Source organism: Triturus cristatus, chromosome 2_2 (genome assembly GCF_964204655.1).
Source record: "Triturus cristatus chromosome 2_2, aTriCri1.1, whole genome shotgun sequence".
In the NCBI taxonomy this organism is placed as follows: Eukaryota; Metazoa; Chordata; class Amphibia; order Caudata; family Salamandridae; genus Triturus; species Triturus cristatus.
The window spans coordinates 1020544548-1020565607 of NC_140582.1; the positions used below are offsets into that span (position 1 = coordinate 1020544548).

A 21060-nucleotide genomic window follows, 5' to 3' on the forward strand; every position below is an offset into this window, starting at 1 on the left:
CTTTCGCCCAGGTCATAGCATAGAGACGGCGCTCCTGGCTGTGACCGATTCTCTGCGATTGGGGGTGGATGCAGGGAACCCAGTGATACTTGTGGTATTACACCTTTCTTCATCCTTTGATACTGTCTCCCATTCGAGGCTGATGGAAAGGCTGCAAGCAATCGGCATGCAAGACTCAGCACTCAAATGGCTCCAGTATTTCTTGACAGACAGACAACAAACCGTCATTCTGAGCCTTTACTCTTCACGTACATTGACCTTAGACAAGGGTGTTCCGCAGGGTTCATGCCTGAGCCCCACTTTGTTTAATATTTACATGGCGCAACTAGCGGGGATTGCAGAGCGTTTCGACTTTGAAATAATCTCATACACGGATGACACCCAGCTGATGTTCACACTGCCCAGACATATGGCAGCAATGGCGACCACGTAAACTGACCCGACCAAACGACGGTGACTCACACGGCAGTGATTGACGGATGTCCAGAGAATCCAGGTGCAGCAAATTGGTTCCCCTTCAGATAGCGCGAGCACTGGAAGATTTATGTCCACATGAGGGACTGTTGAATACAAGATAAGAGTCTGTTATTGGAGTCTGGAATTTGGTTTATACTCGGATCGTCGAATGGAAGGAGATAGCATATACCCTTGTCCTGAGGAAGCGTGAAGAAATTGGGGGACTGAAATGCGCATGCGTCGACAGCTTAAACAGAAGAGTCCAATAATTTTGAACACTAGCAAAATAATATAAGCACATTATGAACTATTCAGAGGTGTAATACCTCTTGTGCGAAGGGGACTACCTCACTGTGCATGACTCAGAGTTATGAGTGTACACATCTTTGGGTATTTGTAAGGATTTGTGACATCATAATATATTTGTTTGTATTTTTTTTCGTTTGTCTGTATATATATTGTTTGTGATTTTGTGTTTTAAATCTTTAATGTACGTTAGTTCTGCCTATTGGTATTTGCACCTGTACAAATGATTAATATTTTTCTCATGAGTTATTTAAAACGTCAGGGTAATTGATGGTGTCTTGAACGCTAATAAATAAATGATTCATCCCTCCGTACTTTCTTGTTTCTATATCATTTGATGTTCACACTTGGCCAGGACCTGATAGCGGCAAAAAACATTTTGCATCAGGCATGTTAGCAATCTCTGACTGGATGACCGAGAACTGTCTACAGCTAAATACAGATAAGACGGAGATCATGCTATTTGGCAAAGCCCCCTCTATCTGGTTGGATGACTGGTGGCCTCACCAAAAGGGTGCCACTCCAGTGCCTAAACAAACAGTAAAGAACTTGGGAATAAACTGGACAAAGCTTTAACGATAAAAGAGCATATTGCCGCAACTACGGGCTCATGCTAGCACAATAAATGCCTTTCACGCTGAATTTTTCCCCTTCCTTCCTACCACAGCCCGCAGAATGTTGATCCAGGCCATGGTGGTAAGCAGACTAGACTATGGCAATGCCTTTTTGGCAGAGGTTAGCGAGTCATTAGTCTCTAAACTCCAGGTTGTTCAAAACACTGCAGCCAGGATTATTCTGAATCGCCCTTCTGGTACTTCCTCAATTCCCTTGTTGAGGGAACTACACTGGCTGCCAGTGAAGAAGTGCTTTGTTGATTTGTTGAAATACGTACAGTGCCTTAAAAGGCAAAGGCCCGCTATATCTCAGAAAGAAAATAAAAGCATACTCTCCATGTTGCAATTTAAGATCCTGCGATAAAGCCTTACTGTATGTTCCCCGCATTTGTCAAACGCACAGCGGTGGTAAGGCCTTTTCCTATCTTGCCCCCATGTACTGAAATAAGCTTCCTCTGCACATGCGTTCCTCCCCCAACTACTGCAAATTTAGGAAACACCTCAAAGCTTATCTATTTTGAACCATGCTTTCTGTTTCCTGGATCATGTATCTGCGACAGTGCAGATATGCCCCCGGGTGATTTGTGCGCTATATCAAGTTTAACTAACATAACTAACAAGTTATCAGTCAACAACAGGGTTTTGAGGAGCACGTCTGACAGAAGCTGAAAGATCTGCGTCTCAGGTAGCTGGTTACGCAGAGCATAAAGGTCTACGTAGAAACTAGCAAATTGGTACACCACAGCATCCTCTCCAGAGACCCCAGAGCCTGTGACATCCAATAAATAAAGGATCCGGGAATGATGTGTAATATTAGACCAGAGACGGTGGAGTAACTTACTAGCTGCCCCCCCAAACCATCCCCCCCCCACTGATAGATACGGGACTTGAAGTCCAGCCACACTGTCCTCGGACCAGAATCTCAACACCCCCACCCCAGAACACTTTGTGAAGCTTGAATGAAAACATTGGTATAGCCATAGTGGCCCAGGAAAGGAATTCTGTTTCCCAGTAAGTGTGTCTTTTGCACAAATAGGAGGCTAGCCTGTAGAGTCTCTACAGCCCGGAAGACAGCTGCCCTCTTAATTTTATCCAGCAGGCCATTGATGTTCCAGGACCCGGCCAAGCCAGGATAGGCCATCATTAGCTATCGAATGTTGAAAATGTGTGAGTCCTAACAATATGTGAGGCATTGATCGTCTGATGCCATGGGTGCTCCCTCCACTGAAAGCAAAAACAGAAAACTAACAGCAACCAACACAATAATCAAAAACTCCACACCCTATACTCTTTGAACCTGAAAGATCTTTCGCAGGGCAGAACAGCCACCAGTGCCAACAATGGATCCTACTCCAACTAAACCTAAATCTGCTGCCAACAGTCTGGCACCAAGGGTAGAACCCCTACAGGTGCTAGTGGCTCAGACCGGAGAGGGGCCCCTTCTGCTGGCTTGTCCATGGCAGTCGTGCCTGCAGGCCCCAACACAGATAGAGAAGTTTGTGCCCGTAAGTACTGTTCCCAGGCATCATCGGAACAGGATGCATATTTCACCAGTCGCAGGCCACCGAGTCTACAGCAAAAGGCTCCTCAAGACACAACAGGGGGTCACCGGAGGTAGGCGTCATGGAACCAGCTAGGTCCACACAGGGTTCTTTGATTTCTGCTGAGACGCTTGGACTTCTGCACCATGAGGGATTTGAGCAGCTCCTGCGCCTCCCTCTGTTTCTCATGCAGTGTGGGGAGTGCCTGTCAGTCGTCCCCCGCAATGAAAGGCCTGTGGCCAAGGTACTTCTACCGCACCAGTGGAAGCAGACACAGTTCGTCAGTCCATTGGAAGCCTGACTCTGGGGTCTCAAAAAAGAATGTCTGGAATTGAAAAATCACTTTGAGTTTAACAGGGAACAACAACATATACTGAATGTTGAGGCTGCAGGGCTTCTTCTTGGCTTCGAGGAATGGGCAACGTTGGTCTTGGACCAGTTTAGTAAAGTCCGGGAAAATCATAATGTGATGAAATTGAAACCATGTGCGAGTGAACATGATGGAGGATGGCATCCATATATAAGTAGTTGAGGATGCGTGTAATCATCGGTCAAGAAGGCCACCCCCAGAGGCGGTCTCAGAGATAGAACTCTGCGTGCTCTCTCAATGATGAAACAGGAGGATAAGGAAGCAGCGGGCATGATAGAACAGATCCATTGGTCCAGGCATTTCTCAGGCAACAAGCCCTCACAGCCCTCCGGGAAACCTACAATTCTAAATTTGGTCAGGCGGGCCCACTGGTCTGCATCTTCCACCCATGGAGCCAGGCCCTTTGACATGGAGGACATCTCCTGAGAAGGGGAAAACCCGATTTAAGGAATCTACAATCACATTGTCCACTCCCCCCCCCTCCCCCCAGATGTGAACTGCTGAAATGGAAAGTTTATGGACCTACGCCAAGTCTATCAGCTGTCTGGTTGCCAAATTCAGGGACCTTGGCCTGATAACACCTTGTTTATGTAAACCACTGTCACCATATTGTCTGTCCTGACCATCACGTAATACCCCTGAAAATGCAGCAGAGCCAGCCTAACAGCCATCAACTCCCTCTAGTTGGAGGACAGCCTGCTCTCTGCCAGGGATCAACAGGCCCGAGTGGAGGCAGTCTCCAGGGTTGCTCTCCACCAGTAAGTGATGGCATCTATCGCCAAAACTTTTGGAGGGTCCGGTTGCAGTTCCACATCCCTGCAGAAGGAACCTGGGAGAGGTCATCAAGCCAGAGCCTCCCCAAGCTCAGGCATCAAAGGGACCATCTTCTAGAAGTCCCCCGAAGATAGCATCCAGAACGCATAAAGAGTACTTCAAAGGGGTAGAAAATGTAAACGGGGCCTCGGGACTGTAAAGACTGTTGCAGCCATGTGCTCCTGCAGCCCCAGCCACTGACGAACTGATAGAGACTAACTTTGGGGCATCCAGGATACCAAATCCATCAGAGTACAACCCCACGATTCAGGAAGAAAACCTCTGTTCCAGTCGATCCTGAAGCAGGCCCCTCTGAAGATTTGCTCCTGTGAAGGCTGTAGTAGACACTTGCCCCAATTGAGAAGAAAGGTATGCTCCTGAACCTGCACTAGGACCTTCCTCAAGCCCTGCAGAAGTTATTATTCCGTAGGTGCATGTAGGAGCCAATCGTATAGATAGGGATACAGGTGGATTCCCAGAAGATGGAGAGATACCACCAGGGGAGCCACCACTTTGTGAACACCTGAGGATCCATCGTTAGACTAAATGGAAACACATTGAACTGGTAGTGAGGGTTGTTGATATGGAAACGCACATACTTTCAGTGGAGTGGGTGAACTGGCATATTGAAGTAGGCGGCCTGAAGGCTCAAGGTGACTCCAATGATCCCTAGTCCTCAAGGAAATACTTATTTGCAGAGTCTCAAATTTGTTCAGATGTTTAAGATCTATTCCCATCTGGAAACCTCCCGTGGCTTTCTGTACCAGACAAATGATAGCAGGGGAACCTCTGAAATCACTTCCTTCTGCAACAGAGCCTGTATTCCCTGCTGAATAGGGAGCTTCTTTTCCTTGTGTGATGGCAATGGCGTCGGTCTCCCTCCTGATTCTAGTGGAAGGGCCCTAAACTCTATCCTGTATCCAGTGCAACTTATTTAGAGAACTAAAAAGTCTGCAGTGAATTTGACCCATGTCGTCAGGAAAATGCTTAGTCTGCCTCCAACTGTACAAGGCTGGCCTCCCCCGAGATAGTCAGGAACGTTGCTTCTTCTGTGATTTAGGCTTCTTCTTCTGCTCTCTCCTAGGGTGAAACCTCCTTTGCTGGCCCTGATTCTGGTGACGAGACGGTTGACGAACAGAAAAAGCCTTTGCAGGAGCAGGAAAAGATGATATCTTTAGGGAAGAGGAGTGCTTCTTCTCTTTAAAGAACTTATGCAACTTGCCTTCCAGCTCTGCTCCAAACAGGTGAGAAGCCTCAAATGGCAAGCATAGTGCAGAGGAATTCTGGTCCATTTCCGGGCGCCACTGCTTGAGAACCAAGTTGTGTCAGGCCGCAATTGAAGCGCCAGCCGCCAGAGAAGTAGCTCAGACTACATCGAAATAACTGTCCGACACACTACATCAAAAGAACTCTCCGACAAATATTCCTATTGCCGTTCAATGCACCTCCAGCAAGGAGGAATACTCTGCCCCCTCCTTCCACTGCTTGAAAAGCTGCTTGAAATCAGACATTAAGGACTGTGACACACACTTGCCATAGATGCCAGCCCTCAAAGCCAGATGGGCTCCAGACTTTAGCTTCTTTAGGGTGGAATCAACTTTTTTATCCTTTTGATTATGAATAATAGAGTTCTCTGCTAGTGATGTGCGTCCCACATAATTGGCCACAAAAGAGACAATCAAGTCAAAGACATGCTGCATATCTGTAATCGGATATCACTTGGTCATACCCCTTGGCAAGAGAGTCCTTCCATTCTCTGCGCAAAACCTGCATAATATCCGGATGCACAGGAAAACATAGCGGGCTGCCTGCTCAAACTCTCGACTAAGGCCCCCACCTGAAAAGGAAGGCTCGGGGTCTCTTTCCTCTGAAAATCCATATTCTGTTTCACATGCGCCCGTAGCTCGGGGAGCAAGTCTTTCTCAATTTTTTTTTCCTTTTTGCTCATACATAAGTGCGGGCTGTTCTTCTTCGGAAAAGGCTGACAGGTTAGCACAACATTCCCCCATAATTGGTCTTGTAAGGGCCTTTCCCACATTAAGTTCAAGCAAGGTCTCCTTAATTAGCCTCCTGAGAGCTCATCCTCTTCAGCAGTCCGTTTTGGAGAAGGAGAGGCCGTAGAATCACTGCAGGAGGAGTAATCCACGTGCCTCCTCTTATGAGAATGTTTCCCTATGGCAAGTACACTGAAGTAGAAGAGCAGATATTAATAAATCTACAATATAGCCAGCACAGCAAACCCCAACACCACAATGCAGACTTACCTGCTCTGCATCTGTAATACTTTCACTGCCCTGATGCTCTGAGAGAGTGTAGCTGTATCCGTATGCACATGTGTGCTCACCCGGGCCTGCACATGTGCAGAAGAAACTACCAGAAAGAAGTCTGACTTCTCCCACACCCTCGAAATCACTTCCTGCAGTATAAACACTGCGAACGCCTAGCGAGGTCAACTGCATACTACCAAATCAGCCTCAGTACGCCACTGTGCCTAATCCCGGAAAAGGCAAGTTTAGGTAAATTGATGCTGGCTCCCACCCAGCGGAAGCCGAACGTCCTCCGTCCTGTCTTGAGAGAGGAGGGAAAAGAGCAGGAGGAATGCTGGATGAAGTGTACCCTTGTTGGCTAATGCCTATGCGGGGGGGGGGGGGGGGGGGGACACTGTTCAGCCTTTCCTGTTCTCTTTTCTGTCTCTGGAGGTGAATTCACCTCATAAGTAATGAATGGGATGGGGACATACGGACGTGGAGGTAATGTTAGTTTATCGATCCCTGGAACAAGGTGCAGATGTTCTTAATTCTTAAAGTGAGGTTTTGACAGTACACCGGGTGTAGTATACATATTTTACTATATTAGATTCAAGTAGTCTCGGTCGAGCGTAAGCATTTGACCTCTTGAATACTTTAATATACTTCTCTGTGGGCTTAAAGCCATCCCCCTGCTATTTGTTTGTTTGTTTGAGTTTCCTTTAAAAATCCTTGCTTGCTAGTGGTGAGTCCTGCCTCTTTGTCCCTCCTTTTCTTTTTGTTCCTCCCAGGCAGCAGGGACTAAGTACAGTATCATTACGCTTGGTTGCGTTTATCTGTTTGTGGGGGGGACTATTTTATTAAATGTTTTTCCTGCCCTGCTCGTGTTACACACCGGGATCTTCAGGCCCGTAGCTGCATGCATTTTATTACAGTATTTGTCTCTCCCACCTCCTTTCAAGATGGAAAAGAGCAGCCATTATGCTGCAAATGGAGCTGCTGCAATGGGGGTATTCTGCTAATCATTTAGGCTGTGCTGTCTCTAAGGAATGTGCTTTCAAAGGTAAACCGGTTAACAACAGACAGCCTGCAAATGTTTACTTTAATTTCCTACAAGCGTTGCCGGATATTTTTGTTCCCCTGTAAGCAGCATCCCCTAGAGCAGAGGTCTTCAAACTTTTGTTGTAGGTTGAGCACCCCCAGCTGAATTTTTTAGATGTTGGGCCGCCCCACCACCTGACAGAAATTTCTGGAATCTGGTACACTACATAATAGACCGCCACGTGCATATCACGGGCCATACCCTGCAAATAATGTTCAACACAATAAGAGTGTTTAGTAAACTGCAGGTTTGTGAGTGGATGCGGTGAAATGACAGAGGCTTACTACACAGCTCAAAACACAATCTTCCAAGATAAAATGTGTGCAAATTGTTTTTACTAGGATGCTTTATTTTACACATGACATAGATTAATAATACCACCAACATAAATGTGACGGGTGTGCGGTTTTTAGCCACATAGACTGTCAATCAGTGGATGGATTTTTGCTACGGCCATCCTCAGGTTGTGCTCCACATCCAGTCTTGAACGGTACTTAGTCTTTAATACCGCAAGTGCTGAGAACCCAATCTCACATAAATAAGACAAACTGAAAGGCAAGAGAGTTTTGATAGCAATTTCTCTCAAAGCTGAATATTCTGCAGACATTTTCAGCTAAAACAGTGACTGTAAGGGAGACAGTGTTATCCGATTTTTTGAGCACTCGCTAGCTCAGAGTTGGTATATGAGAAACAATTCTTCTCTAGAAACCATTAACAAACGTTTTAGGCAGCATTATAATGGGATAATTGCCCACCAACCAGTTATGGATCCGAAGACAAAGGTGAAAGTCCACAGAGAGGGCGCTGACCGAACACCTAATTGAGAATTCCTTAGTGGTACGATAAGTTGCTTGCCTGAGGCAGTGGGGGTTTAGGACACGTCGGGCTTATGTTTAAAAAAATAGAACTGATAATAAATTAATGATGTTGCCTATTTTACTTCAGAGCAATGTTGTCTGACAGACTTTGTGGTGGCAAGGTCATGTTAAGGATTTTGGGTGCCCTGGGCCAATACTATTTTGGGGGCCCCTGTTCAGAACAGCTTTGAGATTAAATGATTCACTTTCAGCTCTGCCATACCCTCTTTAGCCAGGCTACTAACAGTGCACAGGCGCTATGGTCGAAATTCTAAAAGTGTTTACATCTAATATTCAGAGATAGTGAAGTGTGTTTTCACTGTTGTAGCAAAGCAGCAGCCCACAAATTTTACAGAGAATAATATCTGTGATATCCTCCAATTTCTCATATGTGAGGACCCGTTTTGATCTAAAATAAACTTTTTTATGGTTGTTGCATAAAACAAAAACATTTCTCTGCAAATAGTAATAGACTCTCTCACATCAATCACAATAAAAAGAAATGAAACAAAATGGTATTTACAAGAATCTGTTTAGGAATTATTCCAGGCCATCAGGGCAAAAACAGAGCTGCCTCTATCAAGGGGCCCCCTGAAAGGCTGGATTGCAGTGCATGTAAATGTGTCCTTTTGTAATTTAGGAAGAAAACCTTGATGGGGCACGACATGCCCATACTTGTGTACAGGGGCGCAACTAGACCCAAACTTGGGGTGGGGGGCGAACACTCCCAGCCAGGGCTGGCCCTAGCACTGGTCGCACACAGTGGAACGTCTGTTTTGGTGCCCCCTCCCCCATTTCCTCATCCTCCATGTATTTCCACACTACAATTCACCAACAATGCACCTTATTTCTCTATAGCACCTTTCTGGCAAACATTTAATTTTTTATAGCACTACTCATCGTTTACTCACACTCAGTTCTTTGATCTGCACGTTCTTTGTAGCAGGCACATTAAAGCTCTGCGCTGTGTGGGTAGCAGGAGTACCCATGTGAGTGCAGGGTGAGCCATGCAACAGTGTGAAAGTAGGGTAAGAGGAGTGATTGCAGTGACCATATGAATTTGGGTGCGGATGTAAGTGCAGAGTGGGGCGAATGAATGTATGGTTAGTGATGGTCTTATTTGAGTGAGATTGCAGATTTAGCAGTAAAGGGGACAGGTGAGTGAAGTGTCACATGAGTGCAAGGTGAGTAGTGTGCTTGTGTGACTGCAGGGTGAGGTACAGGGTGAACAGCGCTTGTGCACTGTAAGTGCAGAGTGATCACTGTGAGTACAGGGTAAGCGGGTGAATGGTGTGAGTGCATCTGGATCAGTGTGAGAGCATTGTGATCGCTGTGAGTGCAGGGTGAGCGTGAAAGTGCCGTCCGATTTCTACTTCCGCTACGACGCATACGCGCGATCACGTGATTTTCAGAGTAACCGGGAAGTAAATTCAAATAGAATGGGATCGTCATGTGATGACTATGGCTCCCTCGGGAGGTGTACATTGAGGAAGAAAGACTGCGGCTTCGTGTGGAAGATATCGGCTTCGCAAACATATTGGTGAGCAGGATTTCGGCTTTTTAGAAATGCGGCGGGAAAACAAACGGTAGAATAACCTTCGTGAACCATCTTTTATGTTACAGCTCGCGGGCATTCTAATGCCACAGTTTCTATCTATTTGCTTCGTCTCGCAAGCTGTCACTGCTACCAGGACGCTTGTTGCGCATTCGCATCTTAGTGAGACCCCTTTTTCACATCCGTTCTGAAGGTCAGTCGACTGGCTTGCACAATTTGATATAGCATCACAGTACTAGTAGTGTACTTTTTCAGCAGCGACTTTCTAATTGATCATTTTGCACAAGGGGAACACCATATTCATAGTAACAGTTGTAGGACTAACACCACTGTTTGATCTCTTCTTGCAGTTTTTCGTCACAACTTCTTCGCATCTCCTTCTACTAGTCACGTCTCGCTTTGATACCGAGAACACAGTGAGATTCAGAATTGTCATATAATTGTTTTTTGTTTGACTTTTATACACAGTGTTGAGGAAGTTTTATGTCTTCATTTCAGGTGCTTGACACACCGTGACCACAGTAAAATCACTCCAGTGAACTTTGAACACAGTTCAAATAGGTACGTGGAATCATCAATCTGATTATGCATTAAAGCATTAGCCACTTGCCTTCTTTAACACATCCATGTTGGTTTATACTGTTATTACAGATTCTATTTTTTAACGTCGCCCCAGCGCAAATAGTAAGTGTCTTGACTTCTTGTTATCACATCGTGTCACTGATCTAATCACGATAAGGTGTAGGGTGCATGACCATTCACATGACTGTATGATGATCTTAAATTACTTTGACGATTGCCTGATCCAGGTGTGCATCTTTTGAAATGTTTCCCATTTCTTCATTTCAGATTACCCCTGATGAAGGGACACAGAGTCCCGAAATGCAATGGGTTTTGTTTTGTTTGGACAAAGTTTGTAATGTTTATATTTTGCAATTGTATACTGAATTTATGTAAGCACCATATATGCTGGAAAACATACGCAGCCTTAAATGTTGTAATGTGAAAATTATCACAGTGTAATTTTTGATTAAAATATTTCTTGATTCTGTGTATCACACAACAATTTGTAGTGCGCGTTAGAGCCCTAGTCACCCATTGGGACTAGGCCACTCTCTAGTTTACACACATATGCTTGGCAGGCATATTTTCTAACGCTGCACGCGTACCGACTTACCCGCAGTAGAGTTTTCTTAGAACTGAAGTGTGAGCTATCCACCAACACTGTCCATTAGTATTTCAAGGTCAGAACTCCTGACTCAAGAGTCTAACTCCACTGTCATCTCTTTGCATCACAACACATTTATTGTTGCAGTCTTGATTCCCCAAGTGACCCCCCTGCACACCGTAGTTTAAGAATGCCCTCCACTTTTTGGCACTATGAAACTATGTAAGTGTGGACAAGGTATGCTTTTGGAGGTTTTGATTAAATGTTATAACTGCAAGCCATTCAAGTGACTGGTTCCAAATACCTGGCTCTTAAACCCTGCTCCGTCCCTTGCCCAGAAAATTGTTCAAAGCAAATCACTTTATCTTCCTGTACCCTGAACTGTAAATATTTTAAAACCATCCGTGTGCTGTTGAATGATGTCCTAATAATTATTCTGTGTGTGCCACTTCAGCGCCTCGTCAAGGGTAGGAAGCGCTATATTAATACCTTATGATTCAGCTCCCCACCACTTATTTGAGCTAGGTCCGCCCTATATAACATATGAAAACAAGCACTGGCAAAGCCAATAGGTTTGCAAATAGGTCCTGACATACAATGAAAATTGATATAACATCATATTTGTATGCAGGCATTTTTAGAACTCAGATTCTTAACAAACACAACGAATTTCTCTGGCCTAGACAATAATCAATATACCTTGCTCAAAATGCACCTCAAAGCCACCTAATGCTGGAACATTAGCTTATTACCATAATTCTCACTCTGCCTTCTCGAATGCTTTTCCTGATTAAATGAATTTCTCAAGGCTGGTTTTTCGCAAGACCATTCCAACCCAAAGTTCCATTTTGATGATGACAATCCCATCAGCCCTCCTCTGAACTACGCCTCCATACTCTCCATCAATGCATGCAGGGATTCCCCTTCCCTGTAAAATTCATAACCACACCTCACTCCATCCCCCATCCATTGTCCTCTTCCACATTCTGATCTGCCTCTTCCTTATCACCTCCTTCTGGGCTTTTGTAGTTTGCCAGCAGAGACCCTGCAAACCAGTAGTTTTACACCTTCTGGTTTCAACCTTATTGCTGTTCTCTCCGGTCTCACTCCCCACCCACTACTATTAAGCACCCGCTCCATGCCTCAGTTTAAATTTCGATTTTTATTCCCTCCCCTTAAATCTCCAGTCATTGATCTCTTTATCCTTTCCTTTTACCTTTTTATGTCTGGTGAAGCCAATGCCAGACTTATTGATTGAGCTTGGGTCAGCCCCAGTCACACTAGAGGCTTGCCTGACTTTAGCCATTGGCTTGACGCATTGAGGATCACGATGGCTCCGCACAGAGGCATATTTTAGCCTCACGGTTATGATATCGGCTAGCTGGCTGGCTGTATCCTTCCTTTGCAAGCGCTTCCGTTGGAATGATTGAGGAGCTATTTTACAACTCAAAGGTCCACTCTAACATCACACGTTTGTGACATCAATAATGTATCTCACAAGTGCGTTTTTTAACATACGCCAACTATTTTTTTAATGCACACCATAGCCGTGTTTTTTTGGATGGTTTTGTCAGCGCTCAAGTATGAACCTGATCTTAGGAGAGCTGCCCCATTGGCCTGTCCCATTTCAGATCGAGACAGCCTGACCTCAAGATTGACAACGTCTTGCAGAATCAACAACAAAAGTTGCAGTCTTGCAAGAATTCAGGAGTGCATCATAAGGATCAGGCTGACTACGCCAGTGGAGGGTTGCTGACATTCAGTGTGCCAGGATGCTCCTTCCATTCTACTGCCAGGCTGCTGGCAGGATGGGAATGAGTTGCTGCTAACAAGTATTAGCAAAGCAAACTGTCTGCCTCATTACTAAACATGCAAGCCTGACCTACTGGCTTTGCCAACGGTTGTATCTTTCTGGTTCTCCAACTCCACCTCCTTACATTTTCCTCATTGCACAGGTGATCTGCTGCAAAAAAACTCCTCTTTCTTTCATTGAGTCTTTAAAAAAGTATATATTTATTGAAGGATATCTGTAAACCACTGTGTACACTCCATGGGGAATCTCTTGCCACTAAATAAGTGGTGGTAAGTTCTTACCTTCTTTTAAATGTAACTGTGAGGTTTTTTATGTTTAGAGGCACAACAGGCTTATGTAAGTGTTGTACAACTTGACTCAAACTTGCTATCTTATCGCAGTTACTCTGGCCTTAGAGTGAACAGAACAGAACATAATATTCTCTGGATATTGTCTGCACGCTTAACCCAAAAATAATAAAGTATGATTTCAGAGTCAGAGTCATGGATTCAAAAACCACATTGGCATTTTCCTTTGGTAGAAATTCCCGATGACCGTTTGCAAATGGTTCTGAATGGATCTAGTCACTGTTGTATGAGCACTTGGACATTTTATAAACTACCATGCTGAAACATCTTGTTGGTTCCAGTTGTATCTCCGAAACAAATGCAGTTGTAGGTATCTAATTTGAGCCCTAGGTTATCTCAGCTGGACATATAGGTCCTTATATCCAAGAACACATATGAACTCATTTGTAGACATGTGGAAATCCCAATTCGGGAGCAAGCAGGTGTTTGTGCGCCTAAATCAGTACAACAGAAGCCATAATACCACACTTCTTGCATGTACAAATGTCACCGGCCTAACGCGCTCATTTTAGAGCAGATAACATACAATAACAGGGAAAGGTGTAGGACCATTAAAACACAAACACAATGAATGAAAAACATATCCACTACTTTCATACTTATTTTATGTGTTCGTACCCTGAATTGAATGATATCTTCCCCATCAAGAAACAATGCCAACTCTCTCCAGTTGAAGGACGCTTTTTCTCTGTATACAGTCAGTGGGCCCTTTGGGAAATCCGGCAGCAAGTCTTGGTGGGAGTTTGCATCTTTTCTACTGCTCAAAGGTGAAGGATTCATTTTGAGACAAACGTCTTCTGCCAGCTACAAAGAAAAAACACAAAACAAATGTGAAGAAATAAGGGAGCAAACAGATTCCTAGCTACAGATATATGAGGGCTATCATAACAACACCTGCATCACAGAAAACATAACTTAAGACAGTGTGGGGTCGCCTGGGCAAGATGGTGACAGAGATGCTCTGCGAGAGGATGTGCTATGCTTCAACACCTGTTTGGGCATCCAGAGGCTCCAGTAGAAGAGCCTGCTCAGACTGGATGCTGCAGTATGTGACGGAGGGGGGATTTTTTTTAAACCTTTGATTTTGCTATAAAGTCACAGTGGGTATACAGTTACGAGCATGCGGTCTGATGGGATCCGAATACAAGATACGAGTAAAGAAACAATATATTTTGACATATTCAAGTACCAGTTGCCATATATCTAGGAGCTTAGGAATAGTCACATCAAGGGCATCAACTCCCCTCAGTGTCAGTCACACTGTCGCTCGCATCTGATGCATGTTGATCACTCACAGTTGCCTCAAGAGTTAGGAAATCTCTACTGAGTTCACTCCATGTCCCAAGATCTTCTGATTTCTCATCCCTCCTACTGGACATCATATGGGCCTCCGCTGCAAGAGTCCACTCACGCACATCCCCTTAAGGAGGGTGGATTGTTAAACACAGTCTGATCATGCAGGCATTGTTGAGTTTCTTCCAAATTTAAGAAGGTGTGTGTTAGCCTAAGCACTGAATTGTGGCAAAGATAATCTTAGGCTCGCCACGGCTACGACTAGGGGTGGGCGGAATTTGCGTTGTGGCTCTACGCAAAACTCCGCAAAATGGTAAAAATCTCCGCGAGCACGCAGAGTTCCGCGAACACGCGGTATTGCTTGTTCTGCCCGTGATGCTTTTTTCCTGTTCGCGAACGCTGTTTGCGTGCTCGGGGAAAAATATCTCGCGAACACGCATTTTGAAAGCACGAACAAGCAAAAAATTCCACAAAGTTGCGGATCGCCCAATTTTTGGCAATTTTGAATTCTCTGCGGAACGCGAAATTACCCAAATTCCACAAATTCCGTGAGCGGAACGGAATTTACCGCCCAGGCCTAGCTACGACACACGCTTGATTGCCCTGAAACCTGCAACAGTCTTCACTGGGGGGAGTGGAGGGCGCTGGAGGAAGTTACTGGGAAGCTGCTGGGAAAGACGCCATTCCCATGTAACGCCTCAAAAGTAAAAACAGCGTTACAGAGGGTGAACGCAAATAGCAGAGCTCTTTTGAAACACAGAGGGCCTCTCTCACAGGAGATTAAACTTAATTCCGCTCTCCTTTGCAAGAATTAACTTGTAACAGTTTCTAAACTTTTTTCCCACTGCCGCAAGAAGGTGAGGAGACGGCTATTTGTTATGTTGTAACGCTGATTAAAGACATTTTAAAGACTGGAAGGCTTGCAAATAATTACTGTTTTGCTGCTAACCCGTCTTGATCAATCTGTTACAAAGCAGGTACTGTGGCAGGGACAAAGGAGGAAGGATCCTATTGTGTTTTGCATGTATAAACGGGCGAGCCTAGAGAGGGGTCAGCCGGCCAACTCAGACAGCTGGACTGCTTTTGGAGGAAAAGGGTTATTACAAGCGGGGCCGGTCCTAGGATTTTTGGGGCCCTGTGCAGAAAGGGAATGTGAGAGGCCCTCCTAATTTGCATATGGCGTGATATCACATTGATACTAGAAAATGGACTATTAATCATATGGCGTTGTTGAAGTGATTTTGCATGAAATAACTTTACTGATGCAATATCAACAGAAATATAAATAATTGCACTGATAAAATAAGTTGGAAGATTTTAAAACTATATTCAGTAGAAATACATTAAATTATTTAATCTAATTGGTAAATCATTAAACTTCAAGATCATATATATATGCTCACTGGTAAAACTGCCCTGTTAGCCAACGTCACTTACATCCCAAGGCTGGGAAGCCATTCTTTAATTGGCAAACAAAAGGCAAACAATACTACATATCCCAGAATGCAAATGATTTTTCTCTAAATAAAATGTCACATGAGCACATGGAAATGGCACACATAGGCAGATTGAAAACATTCCTAGGCCTCTCAGACATTCTGTAGCCTTGCAAGACCGGAAGGAGATGCCCTCACTCTCAGCCTGTGGCAGCCCTGGTCTAGTACTAAGGGGCCCAGGGGAATTCACATCTCTCCTGGGCCTTGCAGCACAATACCATAACTGCGAGGCCCAGGGTTGAAGTCCCCCTCTCCTTGGTAACACAGCAGTGGTATACCCCTGCAATACCCAGGGAAGGGGGCCCACTCTTGGGCATCGCAGCAATTGTGTAGTGGTGAGAGGTCCAGGGTAGGGGGTCCCTTCCTTAGGCGTGGCAACGATTGTGACCAAGGCAACAAATTAGGTACCCTCATGAGCAGCAGACAGTGTAGCTGCTGTCTCCTCCACCCCACCCGAATCTTCTGTGCAGGTGTTAATCGTCGCCCCCAGACAATCTATCTTGCCCTTTGAAATGCGAGGCAGAACCACATCTGGCTGCTAATTAGTGCATGGATGGGGGGGCACAAGAGGAGCACACAGCGTGGGCAGAAATGCATTTGAGAAGCGTGCTGTGGTCTGTGACCAACTGATGCGGGCCCCATGTGGATAAGGGAAGGTGGGGGCCTGGGCAGCAGCCCACACTGCCCATACCTAGTGCCGGCCCTGAAAGCAGATCTGACGCTGTGAGCACTATTGAATCTGTACACCCTACACCGGAACTGGTTTCCATGGGCTATGTGTGCCCTTAAAATCAAGCGCTAGAGATTGCAAGTACAGCTTTGCTGACAAGAAAAAGACGAGCTAAAACATCCTCCGGATAACCCACCCTGGAAGCAATGTTGCTGCTAAAACTGCCAGTGGTAGAAAATCCCGTCTTCTGTCGCTAGTCTGTATAAGAATAGTATGATGGTTGTGGACAGACATTAATTTAAAAGAGAGCTGGACTCTTGGCTGGGCACTAAAAAGAACTTAAATGATTAACTGAGCTACGACTGAAGGTATCAATTCCAAGACCAATGCCCAACCGCAAGAGGAAATGGGACAAGTTAAAAAAGCCAAGCTTATAGAAGTGGCTGACACTCAGCACACTACAATGTTGCATCCAGCTGTTCAGGACTAATAAAACCGGGTCAAAAGGCCCTAAGCAGGGTAGGGATCTGCGGCGTACCATTGATGAGACTGACCATCAGTGAGCGGCCCCCTGCGCTCTCAGGTGTGCAAAACAGCTTAGTGGAAGGGCTGTCGGTGGCAGCTAAATACTCTTCTTCAGTAGGGTCTGCAGGTCTTTACTTACAAGGTAAAGGGGGGCTTAATCGGAGACTGGCCAGCACCAGGATCTGGCTAGCTTGGCTGGAGTTTTACAGCCACGCATTGACAGCTCTCGAGGCCCAATCGTTGCGAATTTGATCGCCACTCACCCTAATAACTATGCACATCTCAAAACGAGGGCCTGTTGAGGGATTTTGTAGTAAGTTTCTAAGGCACTAGACTTGGGAGAAGAAGAGACAATGTTAAGCAGTCAATAAGCAGGGGTGAATGGTTAAGAAACTGCTACATTAGGTATTCTGGAGCCCATCTCACAGTTGACTGCATCAACAACTTCTGAACCTGCTGCACTCTTAGGCAGAAGTGGGGCAGAAAGTTACGAGGAAGCAGGCACAGCAGTACACATAACAGATGAGTAGGAAGATTTTGCAGACATGTTGATCAACCGCAGTCTTCTAAGGGACAGAAACACCTATTGCTATTGATACTGAAAGCTACTATGGATACTAAACATAATCAGAAGACAATGGTGACGAATGTACATAAGGCCCAAACTGGAAGCAGCCAATGAAAAAATAGCATTGTCTTACAACTGTCTGGTGCAATTAGAGGAGTAAGCAAGCAAAATACAGCAGTATGCAACTTAAGATTTAATGACACTACACTGGCAATCGGCAAGCTTCAGACAAAGAATGAAGAGCTTGACAGTAGGTTACAACACTGCAATTTGAAGGATGTAGGGATATTGAAGAAACAGAATCAAAGTCTTCTCTTACAGACATTCTGAATGCATCAACCAATAAAGTGGTCGTACACAATGAAACACAATAAAATATGAAAATTATAAAAGTGCATCGAGTGCCATTCCAGACGAATCAAAATAACTCTATACCGTGCACTGTTTGAGCCAGCTTTTCAGATGAACTCACTGATAAGAGCAAAGATTCTTACAATGACACAAAACTAGTTATTCTAAAGCTACAACTGGGTTCACATTTTCCATTTTTCAGGATATGCCATTTGAGACTGCACAGTGCATTATGCATGCATTAGTTCCTGAAATCAGGTGACTGGGGGAACAGGCACAAAATAATCAACTGGCTAGTTTGAAGATTTTGTGGAAGGGTAGTATATGATGATGCATATGGCAAATGAAGCAATAACTTTTGCTTGCAAGAAGAATGAAGGATGATGACTGGGACAGGCAGTAGTCATTTAAGGAGCTTGATGGGTGCTTAAACAAAGCACTTGTGCCTGGGTGTAACTGGATGCATCAGTGGAGGGGAGGGATGGAGGACTCACCTCACGCTCAGATGGCAGGCAAGGCCCACGGGACCGGGGGGGGGGGGCGAGGGGGGGGGACAGGAGAAATACTGGGAGGGTTAGGGTGGAGGGTTGAGAGGCAAAGCAGGTGGAAGGGTCTGGAAAGGGTGGAAAGGGGCAAAAGTGAAAGTTTAAATAATTAGAATTAGTTCACACTGGTAACAGGTTCCGATAAGATCACTTTCAGTCACATATTTGGGTCACAATATTTGGGATGGCATTACTTTAGATTCTTAGCTCGAATGTCAATGGTTTAAATGCATGTAGTAAGCATTAGCAGAGATCCGATCTGATGGGACACATTTTCAAGTAATGTTATCTGTCTACCATAGACACACCTGTCATATGCAAACAGTGCTTGGCTTCAGCAGTTGGGTCGGACAGTAGTTATATGTTCATCTCAAGCCACAAGTCGGGGAGGAAGGTTCACTATAGTTGTCCTTAGGAAAAGCTCACAAGGTATAGGATTTGGAATAACCTCTGGATAAAAATAGTCCCTGGTCTATTACTTAGAGGTTGCTAATTGTAAATTTGCGGTGTGTTCGGGGTGTGGTACTAACAATGATGACCCTTTTTGATTTAATTAGTTTGCCTTGCTATTGGCTAGTTGGCCGAAGTCATATATATTGTGCAGTGATATCCATTGCCTATTAGATAGATTTCATGATCATATTAACCCTTCTAGGTGCAACAGGCTTCCCACGGTCAGGACCTTGGTTAATAAATGTAGTTAGGATCTTGGGAGTATGTGACGTCTAGGTGTTTAACCATAGAGAACACATTGACTGTTTTACATTTTACTCCCACCCACATGTGCAGTACTCTCGTTTTGATTATTTTTTTCATTTCAGACAATGCTATTAATCAATGTAGTATACTACGACAAATTAGCATCTACACAGATCACCCCCCCTGTAGTTCTCTATAATTTTGAGGTCAAGAGAGTAAGCTGATGGATGTTTCCCAGACGTGTGTTGCTTGAAGATGAATTCAGGACCTTCATGAAGGATAGGATTTCAGAATTTGTAGAGTTCAAATCTACATACTTCTAGTCCTGGGATAGTGTGGGACGCTTTTAAGGCCATATTACAGAGAGCGATTACTAGCTATACGATTATGCAACAGAAGAAGGTTATAGAGGCAAAGGCTAGATCGGACCAAGAGATGGTCAAGTTAGTTAGTAAACATAATATTGAAGTGCAGAATAATTTACCTGAGGTCTATACTATTAATCTACAAATATTGCACGTTAAGACACTATTATTTAGGGCATGGAGACAGAAAAATACACTGCAATACCTGCAACATCATACTTCTATGTCTGAGTACAGTTAAACTGTTGGATGAATATTAACTTTTAAGATCAAAGAAGGTCAGTCAGAGATGAATATAAGTAAGACTGAGAATGATCAAGGGATGGTGTTGGAGGAGTTGGATGCTATTTTAGAAGCTTTTCAGCAGTTTAGTAATATTATATATTGAGGGTTAACAGTAGCTTTTAGTTATTGGAGACTGAACGATTAATGAGAGTGACATGTGATAAGGTTGCCCAGTTAGACTCTCATATTACTCCGGAGCAAGGCAGACTTGCTATTCAACCACTGGTGGATTTGTACAACCCGCTAAGTTTTATAAAACCTTCATGGAGGCAATCATTCCATTGCTAATGGATGTGGTCAAATGTATATATGATGGAAATTCTGTTCCTATGTCCTGGGAATATAAAATGATTACAGTTCTTTTGAAGAAAGCTAAGCCAGCGATAGAGGGGATCATACCGGCCTATCTCTTTGATCAATGCAGATACCAACATCTAATACAAGTCCTTGGCTCTACTCCAAGTCTTTGGCTCTGTGGTTGGCTACAGTAATTAAATGGTTGTTATCGGAGAAACAATATGGTTTTATCCTTAATTGGAACACCACTTCACACATTAATACAGCTATTTGCATATTTGATGCAGCTAATAGGTTGTCTGAACAGGCCGGTACGATACTTTTAGATGCAAAAAAGCCATTTAATAGGGAGGCCTGGTCGTTCTTATTGCAAGTCATAAAGTAAGTGCATTATGGCAATAATTTTATTAATATAGTTTGCAAATTATATCAAACCCTGATGCTTCTATTATAATGAGGGGCTGCCTATCTTCTGAAGATTTGCTTACTGAATATCAACTTTGTAGAGGTGTTTTTTTTAAATATCTTTAGGTTTACTGTTATCTCTCTCTTGCAGCAATAGACACAGATAAAATTGACTTGCTTGAAATTCTTGGCAAGTCTCCCTTACCCTATGTCTTATACACATTATTCAGACATCACGCACCAAATTGTAACTATGCGTTAGCGGAAGCATGGGCAAAGGCATTAGGTAACAGTTACTAAGGATACTATAATTAATAGCTTTGTGCTTAGCAGGCAATATCTTTAGTTGGAGAATATGTTACCCCAGCATTTT

The 21060-nt window shown here is 44.3% G+C and overlaps 1 protein-coding gene across 2 annotated transcripts in view; it reads right to left on the minus strand.

Annotated features, from left to right (window-relative positions):
- The window catches only part of ACOX3 (acyl-CoA oxidase 3, pristanoyl), a 409344-nt gene that overhangs the window by 359989 nt on the left and 28295 nt on the right, over nt 1-21060 (minus strand). For both annotated transcript variants that reach the window (XM_085642483.1, XM_085642482.1), the window contains one exon: nt 13807-13992. In XM_085642483.1, coding sequence (XP_085498609.1) covers nt 13807-13968 — 162 coding nt within the window. In that variant the 5' untranslated portion in view covers nt 13969-13992. The remainder of the gene's footprint in view (nt 1-13806; nt 13993-21060) is intronic.